Genomic DNA, 17,981 nt, shown 5'->3' with positions numbered 1-17,981 from the left:
GCTAATTTCAATGAGATGGAAGATGCAGAGGCGGGTCTTGTTGCCTTTATTTCTACGTGCCCAGTTCCCCCCTCAAAAATCAAAAAGCAATTATATAAGCCATTGAGAGATTTAAGGAATGCTGTAATAGCCTTATAAATGGAGAGGTAGCATGGGACGTTAAATTTAATTAAATAAAAGGAAAATAATTCCCCACCACCCATATGTGGTTCGCTCGATCTGTCTAGGGAAAGAGAGAGAGGGAGCATTTTAGCGCTAAATAATATACACACCCACAGTCAAATGGTCTACGCCAATGACACCTTTCCCTACACACCTACTCGGATTAACTTGATACACCGAAGAGTGTTCAATTTAAATTTATTCAAATTGTATTTTACTAGCAAGAGTGTACGTTCAGATTGGAGGAGCTTCAATCGCGGGGGAGGGGAAAGAGACTGACTACACTTTTTCTTTGCTCATTTTAAGGGAAAAATTGTCCCTTTCCCCTGACACACTCACCGACCAGAGAGTGATAATATCGGGCAGAAAGTTTTTTTTAGAAAAATATAGCAAACGCTCGCCAGGCGCCTCGTGCAGTGTGATGCGGTGTGATCGGGTATCGCTAAATATTCATGAGCCTAATCGAATTAACCCGGCGTAACGCGAAGAAATTTATTCAATTTCCCCCGTGGTTTTTCCGTGACTCTTATCATGACGTGACGCTCAAAAATTGCAACAAGCTTTTCGGCAACAAGCTCTTCTCCTGTAAGAGCAGCGGTATCAGTTGTGCGTGTTTGCTGCCTGGGTGCCTGGGTTTGCATGTTTCTGTTTACACCATAAATTAAAATTGTCATAAATTACCAGTTTTGAAGGCATTCTGTGGGTGTGTGTGCGCGTGTGTCTGTGTGTTGCAGTTACTCCACGGGGGAGACTTGAGCTGGTCGCCCAAGGGATCAAGATGTCACCTTTCGTAAGGTTGGCGTGCCTCGAGCAAATCGTGTGGAAACTGGCGACAGACATTCTTCCAGGGCTGGCGTTCTTGGTGCAAAACGTGGCGAGTGGGATCTCGCGTTTTTGCTACAACAAGAACAACCACTCTGGAACAAGTGGCTGGCTGGCGGGGGGTTTTGCACTATTGGCATTACACGGCATCGCACCGTGAATCGCGTGAATGAAGCCCCAACGGATCCATCAATTCACACACAAGCGCGCGCGAGCGCTCACCCGAGTGTGGGACACATAGCCACGGGCCTGAGGGCGTGTTGTACTGCCAGCTGTGGGTATGTGTTTTTGTGTGTGTATGTGTGTGTGTGCCAAAAGGATGGGTAGGATTATGAGCGAGATATACCACGACCCTAAACGGGTCCCTCGGGGAAGGAACGGCACCAGGAGGAGCATGTCCTGTGACCTGTGTGGGCACCGGGCGAGCGAAGGATAGGAAGATAATCGATTTTTGAAATGTTTATGGTTGGTTAAAGCTCCCGGCTTGAAATCGTACCTTTGGGGGATTGGCGTATGGTATTGGCGCGTTTTTTATAGTTTGATATTGGAAATAACTTCTGGATTGATTTTGTTTTTGTTTTTTTTTTTGGCCCCGTACGTTCGTTTGTTTTGAGGGTTCAAAATCAGTGCCGGTAATCGAGAAATCTAGTTCACAGTATCTACTGGTAGTTTATTATTATCCGTAACACTATCAGGTATTGAGAATACCGTGAAGTCTTTCTGACTAGAATCTCCAAGGGACCCAAGAAAAGACATTTATTCTAGGAAAACTAAAGCCACATGTTGCTAAGGGTTATCCAAGATATTAAGCATTAGTCTTGGACCTTAGTATACATTATTTCTGTGAACATTCGTTACTTCAATGGTTTCAAAGACTTGGAATTTCTAAGTCTAGGTACTCGAATCGGTTGAAGAACTATGGGAGATATTCTCTGAGGACTTTGCATTTTCCTCATTTTCAGGCCATTTTTGCTACTCTACTCCATAAAACCTTTTCAATAGAATTTGAAAACACAAATAGGAACATGCCTATTCGACAGTCTTGTTGGGTTACAGACTAGATGGAGTGGACTACTGGAAAAATTTATTTGGAAAGACTGCAGATTACTTACAAAGACTCCACTGTATTTATGGATTCACTGGGAGGACACTAACGGTTCCAATTCAGCTCATACTAGATTAATTCCTATTCCAACTCTGAAGAAATAGAAGCGCCAGCTCCAGTTGGAATCACCTGGATCAGTCCAAAACCATCCAGAATCGTGTGTAACTATCAGATGAGTTGCTGGGAAATTTTCTGGAGAAACAATTCTGTATCTTTGAAGATTATTGATGGTTCAAAACGGTCCAGAAGATTCCGACTGTTTCAACGATTCTAAATATCTCCAGATTTCCCGAATGTTAGCACAAAATTCGTGCACCACGTTTCTGCCAATTATTCCTAACTCTAACCAAGCGCTTCTATCTGCCTCTCTGTCTCTTTCAGGTTTCATTTCTAGAACCTTTGCTACTACAGCAACCCTTGTCAGCGGTTCCGACCATCGTCAGCAATAACGTACCGGGCAGTGTAACGATCGCATCGTCCGGCATTCCACCAGGTACCGGTACCATCGGTCGTCCATCACTCCCGCTCGTCCCATCAGCTTCCGGTCCATCGCTGTGCCCTATCCCTGCACTACAGCCAGGTCCGGACGCAGCAACTACAGCAGCGGCTCATACCGTCGCCATCAAAACACTCGAAGAGATCTTCGATACCCGTCGGAGCTATAAGCCGGCCGGCAGGCATCGCGCTAGAAGCCGTACAAGGCGTCCAGATAGTTGTTCGGAGGTGAAGTACATCAATCAAAACTTTAGTTCCGGTAAGTAGAACAAGTCCCTTTGATGGCATTTCAATATTTTGAAAGCCTTGATTTTGAATTGCAGGTTCATCGGCACCGATATCTTCTGAAGAGGAAGATAACGACGAAGAGGAGGACGAGCTCAGCAAGATACCGGAGCTGAATTCGCCGGACAGTATATCGGACGATCTCGTGCAAGCACTACCATTGCGTCAAAGCCCCATCAAGACAACAGGTCCCGATACAGCCAAACGGAACCCATCGCCCTACTACTACTCCGACTTGCTGAAGAACAAACAGCGCGAAAGGGAAGGAACTGAACTAATTCCAGCAGACACTGGACTGCCTGCGAATCTTCCAACAGTACAGCAAACGCCCACAGCAGAAGTGGTCCGTCGTGATCCTCCCGTCCGCTATAAGAAGAGCAGCAGCCTAGATACACCGGGCGCGGAGAAGGAAGTCCCGCTACCGAAGCGATACTCCATCACCGAGGAGGGCGTACGGATCATACGGTGCGACTCCCCATCCACCACTACCTCGGACGATTCGGACTGCTCCGAATGTTGCAAGCGGCGGGCGTGGCAGGCGCAAGCGTTAGCGATCACCCGGGCAACCTGTAACCTTGGGCCGCGCGTCGACTCGATGCCACCGCACCGTCTGCTCGGACCGGCGGCAGTCTGTGCCTGTGCAACGCCCCAGGCGTTCGGCGACGACGATGACAACGATGATGAGCTGTTCCGTCCGCGCAGTATCTTCTACGTGCACCAACCGGGCGCCGCCGACTGTGCTGACTGTGCACTAGGAGGGGCAGGTGATCTGCAGAGTTCCACCCCGGCACAGGACGAGATGGCGAACGTGCGCACGCGCCAAATCTACGAGACGGCGTTCGATTCGAAGATAACGCGCTCGGACGACGATCTTGACGAGGTGGACCGGATCACCAACCAGAGTGTGCTGCTGCAGCTAACGAAGAGTAACAGCAGTAGTGCGAGCAACATGGTAACTGGAGGAGCACCACCACCGTCCCGCACTAAGCGGCTCGAAACGAAGCGGACCAAATCCGCGAGCAGTAAAACGCCTTCCGGCGGTGGGCAGGACATTGCAGGGGCTCAGCCTGCCTTGGAAGAAGCCAAGGCGGATCAGCTGGCGCAGGATCTGCAGGAGAAGCTGCAGCTCGACAAACAGATGGACAATATAGCGAACGCCAACTCCACGTCTTCCTCTCAGCTGCCCCTGCGGGGTTATACGCCGTCCCCGCCGTCAACGGCACCCCTGCCGATGAAGTTCCCAGGGAAGCATGAGCGGTTCTTTATTAGCAGCATCAAGAGTGCACCGAATCTGCCCTCCTCCAATGCGGGCGCTCAGCATCCGAGGTTGAAGGATCTGCGGTTGGACATACAGAACGTGCGCAACAATGACGGTGCGGGTGGGAGTAGCTGCGATGGCAGCATTGCCGAGGGGGCACCGTTTGGGCATGGGAGTAAGGTGGGTGAACGGCCCCGTTCGACGCTCTGTCTCGAGCCGGAGCGGGTGCTGGAGTTGAAGCGAGGTCATCGGGGTGCGTCCCATCACCATCATGGTAAGCAGCAGCAGCAGCGTGGACGTGGGAACTTTTCCTCCACGGAAAGTATGGCTACTTCGAGTAGTGGCGGTAGCATGGAGTCGTTAAAGTCGAGTACGAGCGAAGGGAACCGCAGTACGTCCAGTTCGGACTCGCGGCACTCTTCGTCGCTTAGTTCGCACAGTTCCGACTCGGGACCGTCGCTGGCGTTCCCGCTGAGGGTGCCGGTGGCCATACACAACAAGCTGAACATACTGAGTCCGATTTCGGACAAGTCGTCTCAAGAGCCGGGCTCGGAGACGTCGGACATTAACAATCGCAACAACAACTCGCAGAAGCAGTCGCCCGTGGATGGTACTACGGGTGGTGGTGGTGCTGTTGCTGGTGGAGGAAGTGGTACGTTGAGCAAGAAGGAGGGAGAGGAGAGCGCTGGTGGTGGTGCCGTAGGTACGGAGGCTGTGAAAACGAACGTCACAAAGAGACGTTCGGCACCGAACAAGGCATTGCTGTTAATAACGGGTAAGTTCGGTTTCGGTTGGGCATCACTAGCACAGTGGGAGAAGGTTGGAACATTTATCGATGTAGACAAGTTTTACAATGAAAAGAAGGAAACAAAAACAAACGAAAATTGGATCGACTCAGTTGATGTGAAATGTCGAAGCAAATCGTCTAAAAATACTATAACTTTCAACAAGACTTCTCTTAAATACTATTCATTTGTCTTACTCGTTTTATTTAACCTTTTTGTCTTCTTTCTTCCTATTTTCTCTTCCTTTGTTTATGTTCTTGTGCTTGTTTTCTTAGTTTTTCGTTTTTTGTTTTACCTTTTTTACTTTCTTTTGATTCATTTTCATTTTTATATAATGACAATTAATTTTATATTTTCTCAACATAATCAAGTACGTTATGTAGTGTATTGTCACTAAATATCCTTGAAAAGTATGGTTAGATCACATTTTACGACAAGAAAAGATAAACATTAAAGTGTGTAATTAAAATTGAGCCATGGTCCTTGTCTTCAGATATTTTTAGGAGAAGGTTTAGCATATGAAATTGAATATTTTCTGGAATGTATTTAATTATTATTTATTTTGAAAAATCATCGCGGAGAATCAAATTATTTTTAATTAACTTTTTTTGGAGACTTTGGATATGTCATCCCTACCAAATACCCACTGTGCTCTAATTTGTTGTGCATACGCTTTACTGATAACATTGTACTGAACTCTCACCCAGGTCCCGAAATACAAGGCTCCGATAGTGGCATCTCGCTACACTCCCGGGAGGATCTAAAATCCCGAACAAACTTTTTAAACGCCAGCCTTCAGCGGGCCTCCCTCGGCCAGGACAAGCAGAGCGACCATGGCAAGGGACAGTCGGGACTGCCGCAGGACCTAAGCGATCTGCCGTTCGATATGCCAAAGCTGCGCAGAAGAAGAGCACACCTGCAGCAGGTAAGTAGTGGTAGTAGTGGCGATGGCTAGACGAACACTCTCTCGTCATCTTTCACATCAAAACACTGATGGGGTTCCCTTCCTTCCAAACCGTCACACCAGGAACCGTGCACATCTGGCAGTGTCACGTCGGTGGACGTGGGTGATTTACCCTTCGATATGCCGAAGTTGAGGCGCCGGCTAAGGTTGTCCCAAAATCAGCAACATCAGCAGCTGCTACAGCAACAACAGCAACAGCAACAGCAACAGCAGCAGCATCAGTTGCAGCAGCACCCATTCCAGACCAGCACGGCTGCGTCAACATCGGGCGGCGGTATGCTGCTGCAGACGAGCACCGAATCAAGCGGGCTGTCCCAAGCCTCCTCCAGCCTGTCGATGCGAGACTCCGATAGCAAGCTGGCACTAGCAGGAGGTAAGTACACGTCCCTCCGCGCCGTCGAGTGCCGATTGCGGTTAGGTAGTGATGTTTCAATCACCCTCGTTGGTGTCGCATGATACGGAGCTCTCGGTACATTCATTTTAATAATTAATTTCCACTCCACTCGGATGTATCGAATGACATCGATTTCCATCTTGTAACAGTTGCGATTTGAGCGATACCAGGGGAGGGAAAGAGAGCTTGTAGTATCTTGTGTAATGACCATTTCATTGCACGGTCTGCATGGATAAATGGATGATATGTACATGTTTACTTGCAACATTCGTCACGTACGTGGTGCGTATTTGGGGGGAGATTTTTTGGGGCTGACTAGGGCGACATTTGCGTAAGGATTGCGTGGCTCGGGCTGGTAATTGATTTATGGCAGTGCAGACCACACACACACACATACACCTGCCACACCTAGGCGCACCGAACAAAGGCATCATGATGATGCGGATGATGTGCAGAATCCTCCATTAGCAGATAAAGATTCCGTTTGCATACCCGTTCGGCTTAAAACGGGGTGGAATGCCTAATTGGTAGGAGGAAACAATGCCTTGTTTGGAGGAGTGTTTTGGAAAGTACAAAACGACACCGTGTGTAATATATGACAAAAAATGATCAGATCGGATCGGATAAAGTACATCCGAGATAACATGTAAAAAGGTTGCACTAGAATACAAAATAAAGGATTAGCATTAAATAATAGTTACAGACAGTAGAGCATGCAGAAGGCTCATTTCAATTTACGGTAGAGCTTTATGTATGCTTGTTACAGTCATTAAAATTGATGTTGCTCTTCATGAGATGATATACAGATTATTGCTAACCTAAAAATAAAGATTTTGAGACGAATTTGACCATTTGTATGTAACAAATTGGCAGTCAAAGTAAGATAAAGCCAAATTAATATCAACAAACGTTCTCAATTGTTTAAGGATATTCAAGACTCATGGTTCAATGTCCACAAGCTGCTCTAAATATAGCCAAAGTTTGTGATATTGGCTGATTTGGCAAATATCACTCCGAGTTTTACCACTCATTGAGACGCAACTCTAGAAAATAGTTATTCAGGTTGCGAATAATGCAACTCACTGAGTTAAACATTACATAAAATTCACAGTTAAATTTTACTTTATTAAAAAAGATTTAAAAAAGAATAAGCAATTAAACAAGATTTAACTATTGCCACTGTTCTTGAACTCGCAGTTGATTTAATTCACGGTGAACGAGTTGCTACCGATTTAAATCAGTTGCAGAGATTTAAATAAGTCCAATAAACTCTTCACGATTCAATGCATTCACTGTTAAGATTTCACTGGCACCCTTTGATTCAGTCTTGCCCATCACTAGAATGATCACAATTGGTAGTCTTCGGTTTCCAATAGGATTCCGATTAATCGTAGTAATGTTGACAGTTTCGTTCGGTCTAGAATGGAAAGGTTTCAATTAGAACAGGGGTATCCAAGCTTTTCAGTTCGCGGGCGCATTGCTTCACAATTAACGTTGTTTAGGGACATTTTGACGCTACCTTTACAATAGGTAAAATTTTAAATCTTGTTTTAATTAGAAAATATAAATTGAATGTATCAAATTTCTGTATCTTTCTTTCATGGAAATTGGATTTTCGTCTTTCAAAAGTAAATATTTGAATTTTTATTAATTAATCATTATAATAAGCTATTTATTTTAACCTTTACAAAGTCATCGCGGGCCGCAATACAGGCCTTTAAGGGCAACATGCGGCCCGCAGGCCGTAGTTTGGAGACCTCTGAATTAGAACCTTAATATCGTTTTTTACTTACTCTTAGTTGTATTGTATTGTTCAACTAAAATGTTTCACTAACTTCAAATAGATTCAAACTAAAAAAAGAAGAAGGTTCAATATAACTCAATTGCTACTATCGAAAAAAAAAATAACAGCTTTGTGACGTAAAATTTATAATATTTTTACGTTAAATCAAATTCTAGGCTTACATCCGGCAAATACTACTGCTTCTGCTGATCGAAGCACTGTTATAGAATTCCCTTTCCAAAAAACACTGTCCAATACTGTATCATTTCATCTATCGCAACAGCAAAATCGGCTGCTACTATCAGGGGAGAACAACAAAGAACGCCCAAAAAAAACTCCTGACGCTAGCAGAAACATGTCCCGTCCCAAATGACAATTCAGCCTGCTCTCACTATGGCGAGCTCAATGACAGCTGCTTCAACCCATACTGAGAGGCTATCATCGTTTCCTCCTGCATACTGAGCAAGCTTGTTTTTTCCCCTCGCTGAGGCGAGATGATTTTGTTTGTATGGTGAGCAGATCTATCGCCGATGATTGCTCTAATGAGATGATCAAGAAAACAGCCGCTCACATGATGAAATCATGATGAGGTCGGATTTTGGAGTGAGTAAAAATTTCTTCCCCACATCGAGCCGCCATTGTGTTGTGGTTTTAGGAGAACATTGGATCATTAACGAATTGTTTGCATTTGTAAAACGTGCAATAATTGACCGCGGTCTACATTTCTCGATTCTTTTGTTGAAAGAGCATATCAAATATCCCAAATCAGTTAAAATATAGTGAAATGTTGTATCGGACACACGATGCTTTGAAGAAAACGTGAGGGCGAACATGGGAAGATGATGAACATTGTCCCTTACTAATAGTTGATTTACAGCCTCTTGGTAAGTGTAAAACACCCAACAGAGTGCTGTTGTCCATGTTAGAAAACGTTTTTAAATTGCAGAGGGTGATTCTTTCTCCATGACAGGCATAAAAAAAAGAAGCAGCGTTTGACGATGAAGAAGATACCCAGTTGTGCGATGACCATTAACCGTTAACGTTGAAAATCAAGAGGAATATTACATGGATTGAAAATACCTAGAGAGCCTAGAACCTACCTAGAAACACCCAGAAATACCGCATCGAGTCGAATTTAGAACGTAAATAATCGTCCACAAAAGGCCATCTTTTGGATTGTGGGTGATTGTTAGCAGTGGCGGATTAAGACGAGTGGAGGCCCTAAGCGATCACACGAAATTAGAGGCTTGATTGAAGCTTGTATCAAATGTCCTAACCAGAGATTGAGTAGCAATTTTACTTGTGAGCGGGGCGTAGGTGCCATTTTTGGGGCCCCTGACCGACACAGATGTTCGACACTTAAACAACTAAATACGATGGAACACATTAAAACTGAGAGAAATACACATCTAATCAATTACTTTAAAAAATAATATAATTGTATTGATTCGTGATGTACTTTGTAGTTTTGACCTGCAACAACATTTCTTAAACATTCCTATGAATCACAGAAAGGCCTAAAGCCTAAAAGCCTGCTTTATAAGCTTGAAAATTACACGTGGCAAAGAACCCTAAAAAAGCTAAATAAAATCACGTGCTTTTAATGGTTTGTAGTGTAAATTGAGTGACAGAGTCGACTGGCCACATGCACATAACATGTGCTGTTTTGCAGTGTTCTTACATCCTCTGTTATTTGCAAATTCATCCATGCTTAGAGAGCGTACACTCCTTTTCCACTAGTGCCTTTTAGACGTCCTAGATATCGAAGCCTTCAATGGTTTACATGTTTAATAGAGCTGTTCTGACTTGATGTACTGCGGATCAAATCCAACCACGGCAGTACAACAAGTCAACAGATGAACTGAATAGAAAGGAAGAGTCAGAGTGTACTAGGGATGTAACGGTGGAAAAAGTGAAAGAGGGGAATACCTTTTTTTCGCCATGACTACCATGACGATGATTGCACTGATTTTCCCCTTCCTTTTTTTCTCACAGCACGCTGCTCATAGTGAGATCGCTTTCGTCTGAAAAGCGGAACGGAAAGCGACTTGCATCAAATGTCAACCCGATTTTCCGTGCTGAAATTGTCATCCGGGGTTGGTTCGTTGGTGGCGTTGCACAGCTTAATTAAGGTAGCCGCATCACAGCAGGCTTTGCTGGGCGCACCATCAAGCTCTCTCTCTCTGTTTGAATTGAGAGATTTAGGCATTGGCTTTGGCGTTCAATGGCACATGTTACCGACAAGCCGACAATGAAACGTATTGTCCAGCGCGCGATCCTGGCCTGGGTGCGGGCAGGTTTGTCCAGTTTCCTCGCAGTTCCTGCGTTCTCGAACGGAAGTTACAGAGGGTACCGCTTATAAATTATGCATCGAAACGCCTGTATCCTTGTGGTTGGTTTCGGCCGTCACACGCGCAAACGTGTGTCCTTGCGTACTGTTACGCACACACGCACACACACAAGCGCAAAGCAAAGGGGAGTAAAAGTTTTCCCCCCGTTCTCGCACACAGTTGAGCCAAAGATTTGACATTTTTCATCCCCGCAACTCTCGCGTATATATGTGATAAACAATCGTTTAGCACCGTTGTTTGCAGACATGTTTTGGGCATGGTTTCACGGTTAGTATTTTAGTATTCCGGGTGCACGACAGCAACCAACCAACCAACCAGCCACGTGTGTTGTCGTCCACGGCCAGAGTCCGGCTGGTGAAGTGAAAAATGTTGTAAACATTATCGCTCAGCAGTTGCAAAAACATCGAGAAGAGATGGCTAATGGTTTAAACTGGGGGTAGAGCGCCCTACTAGCATTTAGCAAGGGACACACAGGGACATCCTGACGTGATGTATTTAGTCGTTGTAGTGTTTTTTTGTGTGTGAATAACAGCCGACATGTTTGCAGCCAGCTACGAGGACCGATTTACCCTCGAAAGAAGTCGCTACGAAGGTGACTAAAACCACGGAACTACGCGGCTTCGGGCTGACCATTTTGCTGACCTCGCACAGTGTACAAAAACGAGCAAGTAATTACAGCCGCTTGCCCGCAAACCCCACCCTACACACGAGCTCCGCGCACAATTGTTTAATGTTTAATGTATTGCCGCTGTCACCAACCAAACACAACAATCGCGACCGGATGCTGCACCACGCTGGCTGCTGGGTATGAGATGTGGAGATATTTAAATCATGTGCCTCGTGCATGGGGCCGCACCGTGCGGCGAATAAATAATGAATTAATCAGTTAGAAAGTAATTGGTGCAACGGGTTTGAATGCGATTGTGTTTTTTTTTTTTCGGGAAAACTCTCCTTGCGACATTCCAATCACGTACCACGGTTTGTTTCCCATTTTGAGGAAACCAGGCAGCCGTGTAGCCATGTCAAACAATAACAATCAGCATTAGCACCAATAGTAACGGCTGAACTAGATGGTGGTGGTCGCACAGATGGTGGTGCTGCGTTTGGATGGCATTGAGACGTCGGCTGATAACGAGCCGAGTGTTTTTCACTAGGAAAAGTCTGCCTCTCTCCCTCTCTCTTTTTCTCTATGTCTGTGTTGAAGCACGGTAGACAATTGGTAGGATTATGCTAACCGAAGCATTAACGAGACAATGGTGCCCAATGCTTTTAGTGAAGGGCATTCGGCTGGGCATTCCGTTGACGAGCCGTGATCCTATTGTATTCTAATTGGAAAGTGTAAATGGTGCTGATCACAATTTTACAGTTGGTGGAAATGTATGAAATGACTCAGTTTCGATTGTATTTGGTGTATTTGGTGACTGGCCCGTTTTTGCAGATTATTGATAAATAATTTTCAGTGTCAGCCAACAATTCAAATCTCTGGAACGAACGAAGTGAAGGACAAACACTATCATTCATACTCTTCTGCGTGATTAATTGTGTTTTTCGCCTTTTTGATCGTTATCAACGACAAAAACAGATCCAAACTTCATATTGATTTTGGACTGCAATGAATTAGTAGCGAGAAACTCGAGAAACTCTATTAGATCTCATACTTTATCGAACGACCTTTCCCGGCATGATCAGATACTAACACAACTAAACAGATAATTATTCTAAATTATCGTTCATTTTCTCCTTCATGATAAGCATATACATATTTAAAATGTAACTCTTATAAATAAGTCCCTTTGGTGCACCAAGTGGATGTGACCTTATCATCTACTATCAATCTACTAATACTAACACATACACTTAACTTACGGTACAATCGCTTTTCGCTTTTTGGTCCGCAGTGAGGATCCAACACTGAACTGCTACATCGTTCATGATGGGATTAATGGAGGATGCTTTTTGGCACGATTCCATTTCAACTTAGGCTTGATCATGTCTCCTCTTCCCAGGTTGAAGAACCTAACAACTAACAATAGTATAATATCGATCGTAATACAAAATTGTGTTCACAGAGTGTAATTTACACAGTAGCAGGATATAATGAATGATTCAAATGCGGTGATACATCTTTTCCACTACTAATACAACGTTCCGTTTGGTTGGTTTCATCTCCATATAAGAACAGTCATAAAACATAAACAAACACACACTTTAGAAAGGCTCGCTAGTTTTGCAAAAATGCAAAGTAAGTTTTAATGAGGTTATAGTTTTTTTATAATATAACAACTATAATATAACAATAAAAATAATAATAAAATAATAATAGTAATAATAATAATAATAAAAATAATAATAATAATAATAATAATAATAATAATAATAATAATAATAATAATAATAATAATAATAATAATAATAATAATAATAATAATAATAATAATAATAATAATAATAATAATAATAATAATAATAATAATAATAATAATAATAATAATAATAATAATAATAATAATAATAATAATAATAAGAATACTAATAATACTAATCACCATCATCATCATCCTCATCATCATCATCATAATGATAATTATTACTATTTTTATTATGGAGAACTGTTTATCGATTTGTTTGATAAAAGAATTGATAACATCTGGTACATAATTGATGTTTATATTTTCATCTATTTCCTCTCTCTTTGCAGGATTCTTCAAGCAAAGTTTGACGCTAAACCTGAACGAATGTGGCCAGCGGCCGCCGAAAAAGTTCGGTACGCTCGATCTTGGCCTGAACCTGGGCACAAACAGGCCAAACGTGGACCTCATCGATGCATCTATTCCGCTCGACCGGCAAGGGTAAGCGATCAATAAATATCTTTTTATTACCATGTGACCATGGGAAAGAGAAATACTAACCTCAACTCTTTGCTTTTATCTGTGCCTCTCCTGCAGCTGGTACCATGGTTCCATCAGCCGGATCGATGCGGAGAAAATCCTTCGACCACTGTCGGAGGGCAGCTTCCTCGTACGTAACAGCGAATCAACCCGACAGGATTATTCACTCACGCTGAAGTAAGTACAGCGTTCTCTTGAATTCCTTTGCATAACATTAATTATTTTTTTGATGTTGCTTCTTTTAGGAGCGCCAAAGGCTTCATGCACATGCGGATACAGCGGGACGCCGACTCGGGCCAGTTCATCCTCGGTCAGTTTAGCCGCCCGTTCCCAACGATACCGGACATGATCAGGCACTTCTGCCTGAACCGGCTGCCGGTCCGTGGTGCCGAGCACATGTGTCTTCTCGAGCCGGTCATTGCGCAAATCCTATGAGCTGCACTATAAGCGCAGCGCAGGAAGCTGGAAAGGAAGCCGCTTTTAAGCATTTGGTTTTGTAAATTTGGTGGTGGTTTGAAAAACAAAAAAAACTGAAAGTTTAAAGCCGAGAGGAGGAGAAGAAGAAGAAGAAAACACAAGCAACAGGATAATAAGAACATAAACATACCGTAGAAAGGGATTTACCTGCAAACACACACATACACACAGTAACAAAATGCATACAAAAGGTGAAAAAACGCTAATTTTGTAATGCAGCAGCGCATAACTTTAGGCGTTCTATCCCTTTTCGTGAATGTGTAGAGACATTTCGCCTGCAAGTATGCAATTCACTCAGCAGCGTAGCGCTAATTTTGCACACGCCAAAGGTAGGCTCTCCCTTTCCCATCGCGGTAGGCGGCTTCGTTTTTAATGAAAAATAGACCACAGAAAAAGACACAAACAAAAAACACAGTTTTTTTAAGAAAATGCAAAAACCAAACACAGCGCCTGATAGTCTTCTAGAAAATGTAGAAGAACGTTAACCTCATGCAAAAGCAACCCAAATAACACGGTAAAGGTACATGATTTGCAAAACAAAATGGTATGATTGTGCCGTTTTTTTCAATGCAACGTGCAGTTAACACAAAACACATGAAAACATAAATAAACAGACACACACTCACACACAGTTTAGAAAAGCCCGCTCTTGTGGAGAGAGAGAGAGAGAGAGTCCTTTAGAAGCCCGCATTTTAGGAGCTCTTTTAGCAGCAGAATTTGTGTACAAAAAAAAAATAACGGAGAGAAAAGCAAAATCCTCAGTTTACCGTAGCAAGAGTGAGAAAGAAAGACAGAGCGAGAAGTAAGGGTTCACTCACTAAGCCGTTTATGTTTTCAGCAGTTGTTTTTGAGTTTGGTAAGTCTTATCATTGGTGACAATAATATAATTGTTTTGTTCGCGCAAAGCAACGGAACGGCAATTTTTGTGGTTGGTAAAAGAAGGGTTTGCTGGACAGAAAAGAATGCAGAAATATGCAATTGGGTGTGCGTGCAATATAGTGGCAAGTAGAGAGGCTATGTAAGAAGAAAGATAAAAAAAGAGAGAGAAAAAAAACGATATAGACAGAAATGTGTGTAGAAATGTCGTTTCAAATGTTGTGATACAAGAGGCGGTACTCGTTTTGTTGATACTAAAAAAAAGAAAAGAAAAGATAAAAACTCACTGGTTTCCTTCACTTTCACGTTACTATAAATAAGTTTACGCTCAGCCCTCGTCCTCTCTATTACTCCCATATCATCAGGATGCAAGGGAAGGTAAATTTAACAGATAGAAAGTGAGAGAAAGAATGAGAGAGAGGGAGAGGGAAGAAAGGCAAAGATTAAATCTAACTTAATCATTATTAAACCAAAAAACACTTAATGTAAATGTAATCCGAAGCGCTCCCCCATTTATATAGGTTTCGAAGTTAAAAAGAACAAGAAAGAGAGATAGAGAGAGAGAGAGAACGATAGAGAAAAAGAGAAACACACAATGTGTAGAGAGAAGAAGAAAAAAAGAAAAAGAATGCAAATCGAATGCCAAAAAAGAACTCTTCCTATGTTGAAAGGAGCCAGAAGGATGAACGGTTTTTCTTCCACTTCATATATGTAAAACAGTTGGTGGTGCTAACATACTCACAGCACCTGTTTTGTCTCGTACACAATTCAATAAGTTTCTTTTCTTTTCTTAATGAAAGTTCGTTAGCGTCTCCACTGTATGAGGAAGTGTTGTGAGTGCAAAATACCAGTAGAGAAGAAAAGAGCAGAGCGAAGCATACAGCTTTTCATACAGGTAGCGGTAGACGAACCCTGCATTTTTGTGTACTTTAAACAGGTACTAGAGCACCCGGGCTAACTTTCGTAGGCGAGAGGGGGAAGAAGCAGGAGGAAAAAACGTTACGGTTCCGTTCTAGTGTTGAATAGTGTGTGTCACCGTAGTAAGTGAGAGAGAGAGGGAGAAGGTACTATTGAAGAACAAAAAAACCCATATTTATCACTGAAAGTCATGTCAGTTATTAATCATTAAATAGGAGACACGCAAGGGCGTGTGTGTGTAAGTGTGTGAAAACGGGAAGTGTGCATACTCTGGGAGAAATGGATCTTCTCCTTTCTGTTTGCATCGATTTCAATTACATGTTGCTGAATAGCAAGCAGCAGAAGAAGCACAAACACGCAACGCAACGTGGAGTCCCATTTTTTTGGTCATAGTTTACATCAGCATAGGTCTTTTTTGTTTTTGTGCAAATCCTACTTAAGAGAATCAACTCGCAACAAAATGACTCAAGTACTTCCTCCTCCAAGAACTCTCTAGACGCTGCTAGAAAAGGTGTCGTATTCCTATTGTAATAGAAGCAAACACACACACACATTGACATACACATTCTATTGGTAAGGATAGAAGCAGCAGTCGTATAGTTTTACCTACACCTAAGCATTCGTTTCAAGTGCTGAAAAGCTGAGTAGAGCTAAACCAAAGGGAGAATCCCATGAATGAAGAACATTACTCTCTCATTTTCACACCACTCAACACAAAAAAATACACTCAGATACACATACACAGACATACACACATATTAAACAATCACGTAGTGATGGAAAAAGGGCTATTATAGACATTGATAAAATATATTATGAAAATATTTAAACATTTAAAATAAGCGAGTCATTGTTGTGTGTTGTTTACTCATCCGAAAATGTCCCTTAAAATGTTGATAGAAGTGTTGAGGCAATGCGCTCCAAAAAGAGCGAGGAGAGCTCTATACAGTGTCACACGCACAGTAAAACCCCGAATACGTCGAGGTGAGTTCAATCACTCCACAAGCTCTACGCAGCTCGATTGGTATCAATGCTAGCTCAATTCCGCTCTTTAAGCTCAATGTATCTCAGCGTACTCGGTATTGCTACAAAAGCCTAACGCAGCTCTAAAAGCTCTTTCTAACTCAGTAAGCTCAAGGTAGCTCGGTGAGTTGAATTATAGCTCAATGTAGCTGCCCGCGCTCAATGTGCCTCTACAAGTGGTTCAAAATCTTTTACACATCCATTATGTGTAAGGTTATTAACCTTCTTACTATTACTTCTTTTCATATTATGACTTCTTTAAGCTTATTAAACTTTTAATAAAATTTGCCTTCAGCATTCTCCAATACGGCAACTACTAATGATGGTACAGTCGCCAACTCGTACGACTTAACAACATGCCCGTCATGGGTTCAAGCCCCTAATAGACCGTGCCCCCATACGTAGAACTGACTGTCTGAACAAATCTACGGCTGCAAATAGACGATCCGAGATCGTTGCGGTACCGCGAAAATCGCGTATGACTTGAGCTGTCAATCTCCCTATACAAAACGAAGTAAGAGGTGACGCTCACGTCACGCTCACGTTACGCTCATAGGTGAAACGATTGCTCACTATAGGATCTTCCTGTACGAAAAAGTTACTCACTATAGAACGGTTTTGCTAACCAACTATGGGTGCTTGGATGATTTTTATTTCTTTGCGGTGTTTCCATTCTCCGAGGCAACAAGCAATGGTAGAGTGATTGAATCATTGATATATTCAGCTCAAAAGACATCATTGTTTTCTTCTACACACGTGTTGAAAGAGTATCAATAATTATCAAATAATTCCCAGTTGTTGGGAATATTTAACGATCAACCGTCAAAGTTAGCGAATTCAAAATATTAACGAACTTAATGACATTTAACGAACGAAATGTCAAAGGTAGGCAGACGGCTGCTTGGGAAGTGTCAGATTGAAAACCGCACGGAACAGAACACAACGTAGGGCAGCCAACACAACAACACATTCCTGAATAAAAGAATTCTATTTTCATTAAAATCACCCAACAACAGTGATTCTAAATAATTCTGTGGTGGAGATTCTACCTCGCTCCATCCGTTTTATCATGCGTAGTAGTGTTTTTTTGTGTAGTTCAAAACGTTTAAATTAAAAGACTTGCTTCGAACTATCATGTACTTGCTTCATGTACCATCATCCAAATGCAGTCAAATGCTTGCTTGAAAGGATTGCCAAATCGTACGCTATGAACGTTTAACAATTACAATTTTCTATTGTACATTAACCCAAAAATTTGGTACCATGCAAAATAGTAAAACCATCGGAGCTGCATAACTAGGACTAAGTGAACAACTTTAAAACATGCATATAACGGGTTTATATTTCCCACGTAATAATATACAATAATAATATACACGGAATAAGGACATTCCT

The 17,981-nt window shown here is 42.6% G+C and overlaps 1 protein-coding gene across 1 annotated transcript in view; it reads left to right on the top strand.

Moving 5' to 3' along the window:
- LOC120904508 overlaps positions 1–13,922 on the top strand; it is a 112,572-nt gene extending 98,650 nt beyond the window's left edge. Inside the window, exons 5-11 of the mRNA XM_040314534.1 lie at positions 2,471–2,843; positions 2,908–4,902; positions 5,620–5,837; positions 5,940–6,249; positions 13,103–13,253; positions 13,350–13,469; positions 13,538–13,922. Of these exons, the coding sequence (XP_040170468.1) occupies positions 2,471–2,843; positions 2,908–4,902; positions 5,620–5,837; positions 5,940–6,249; positions 13,103–13,253; positions 13,350–13,469; positions 13,538–13,727 (3,357 nt within the window). The 3' untranslated portion in view covers positions 13,728–13,922. The remainder of the gene's footprint in view (positions 1–2,470; positions 2,844–2,907; positions 4,903–5,619; positions 5,838–5,939; positions 6,250–13,102; positions 13,254–13,349; positions 13,470–13,537) is intronic.
- The last annotated feature ends 4,059 nt before the right edge of the window (positions 13,923–17,981 follow it).

The sequence above is a fragment of the Anopheles arabiensis genome, chromosome 3 (assembly GCF_016920715.1).
Source record: "Anopheles arabiensis isolate DONGOLA chromosome 3, AaraD3, whole genome shotgun sequence".
Taxonomy (NCBI): domain Eukaryota; kingdom Metazoa; phylum Arthropoda; class Insecta; order Diptera; family Culicidae; genus Anopheles; species Anopheles arabiensis.
This window is presented reverse-complemented; position numbering and strand designations above follow the sequence as displayed.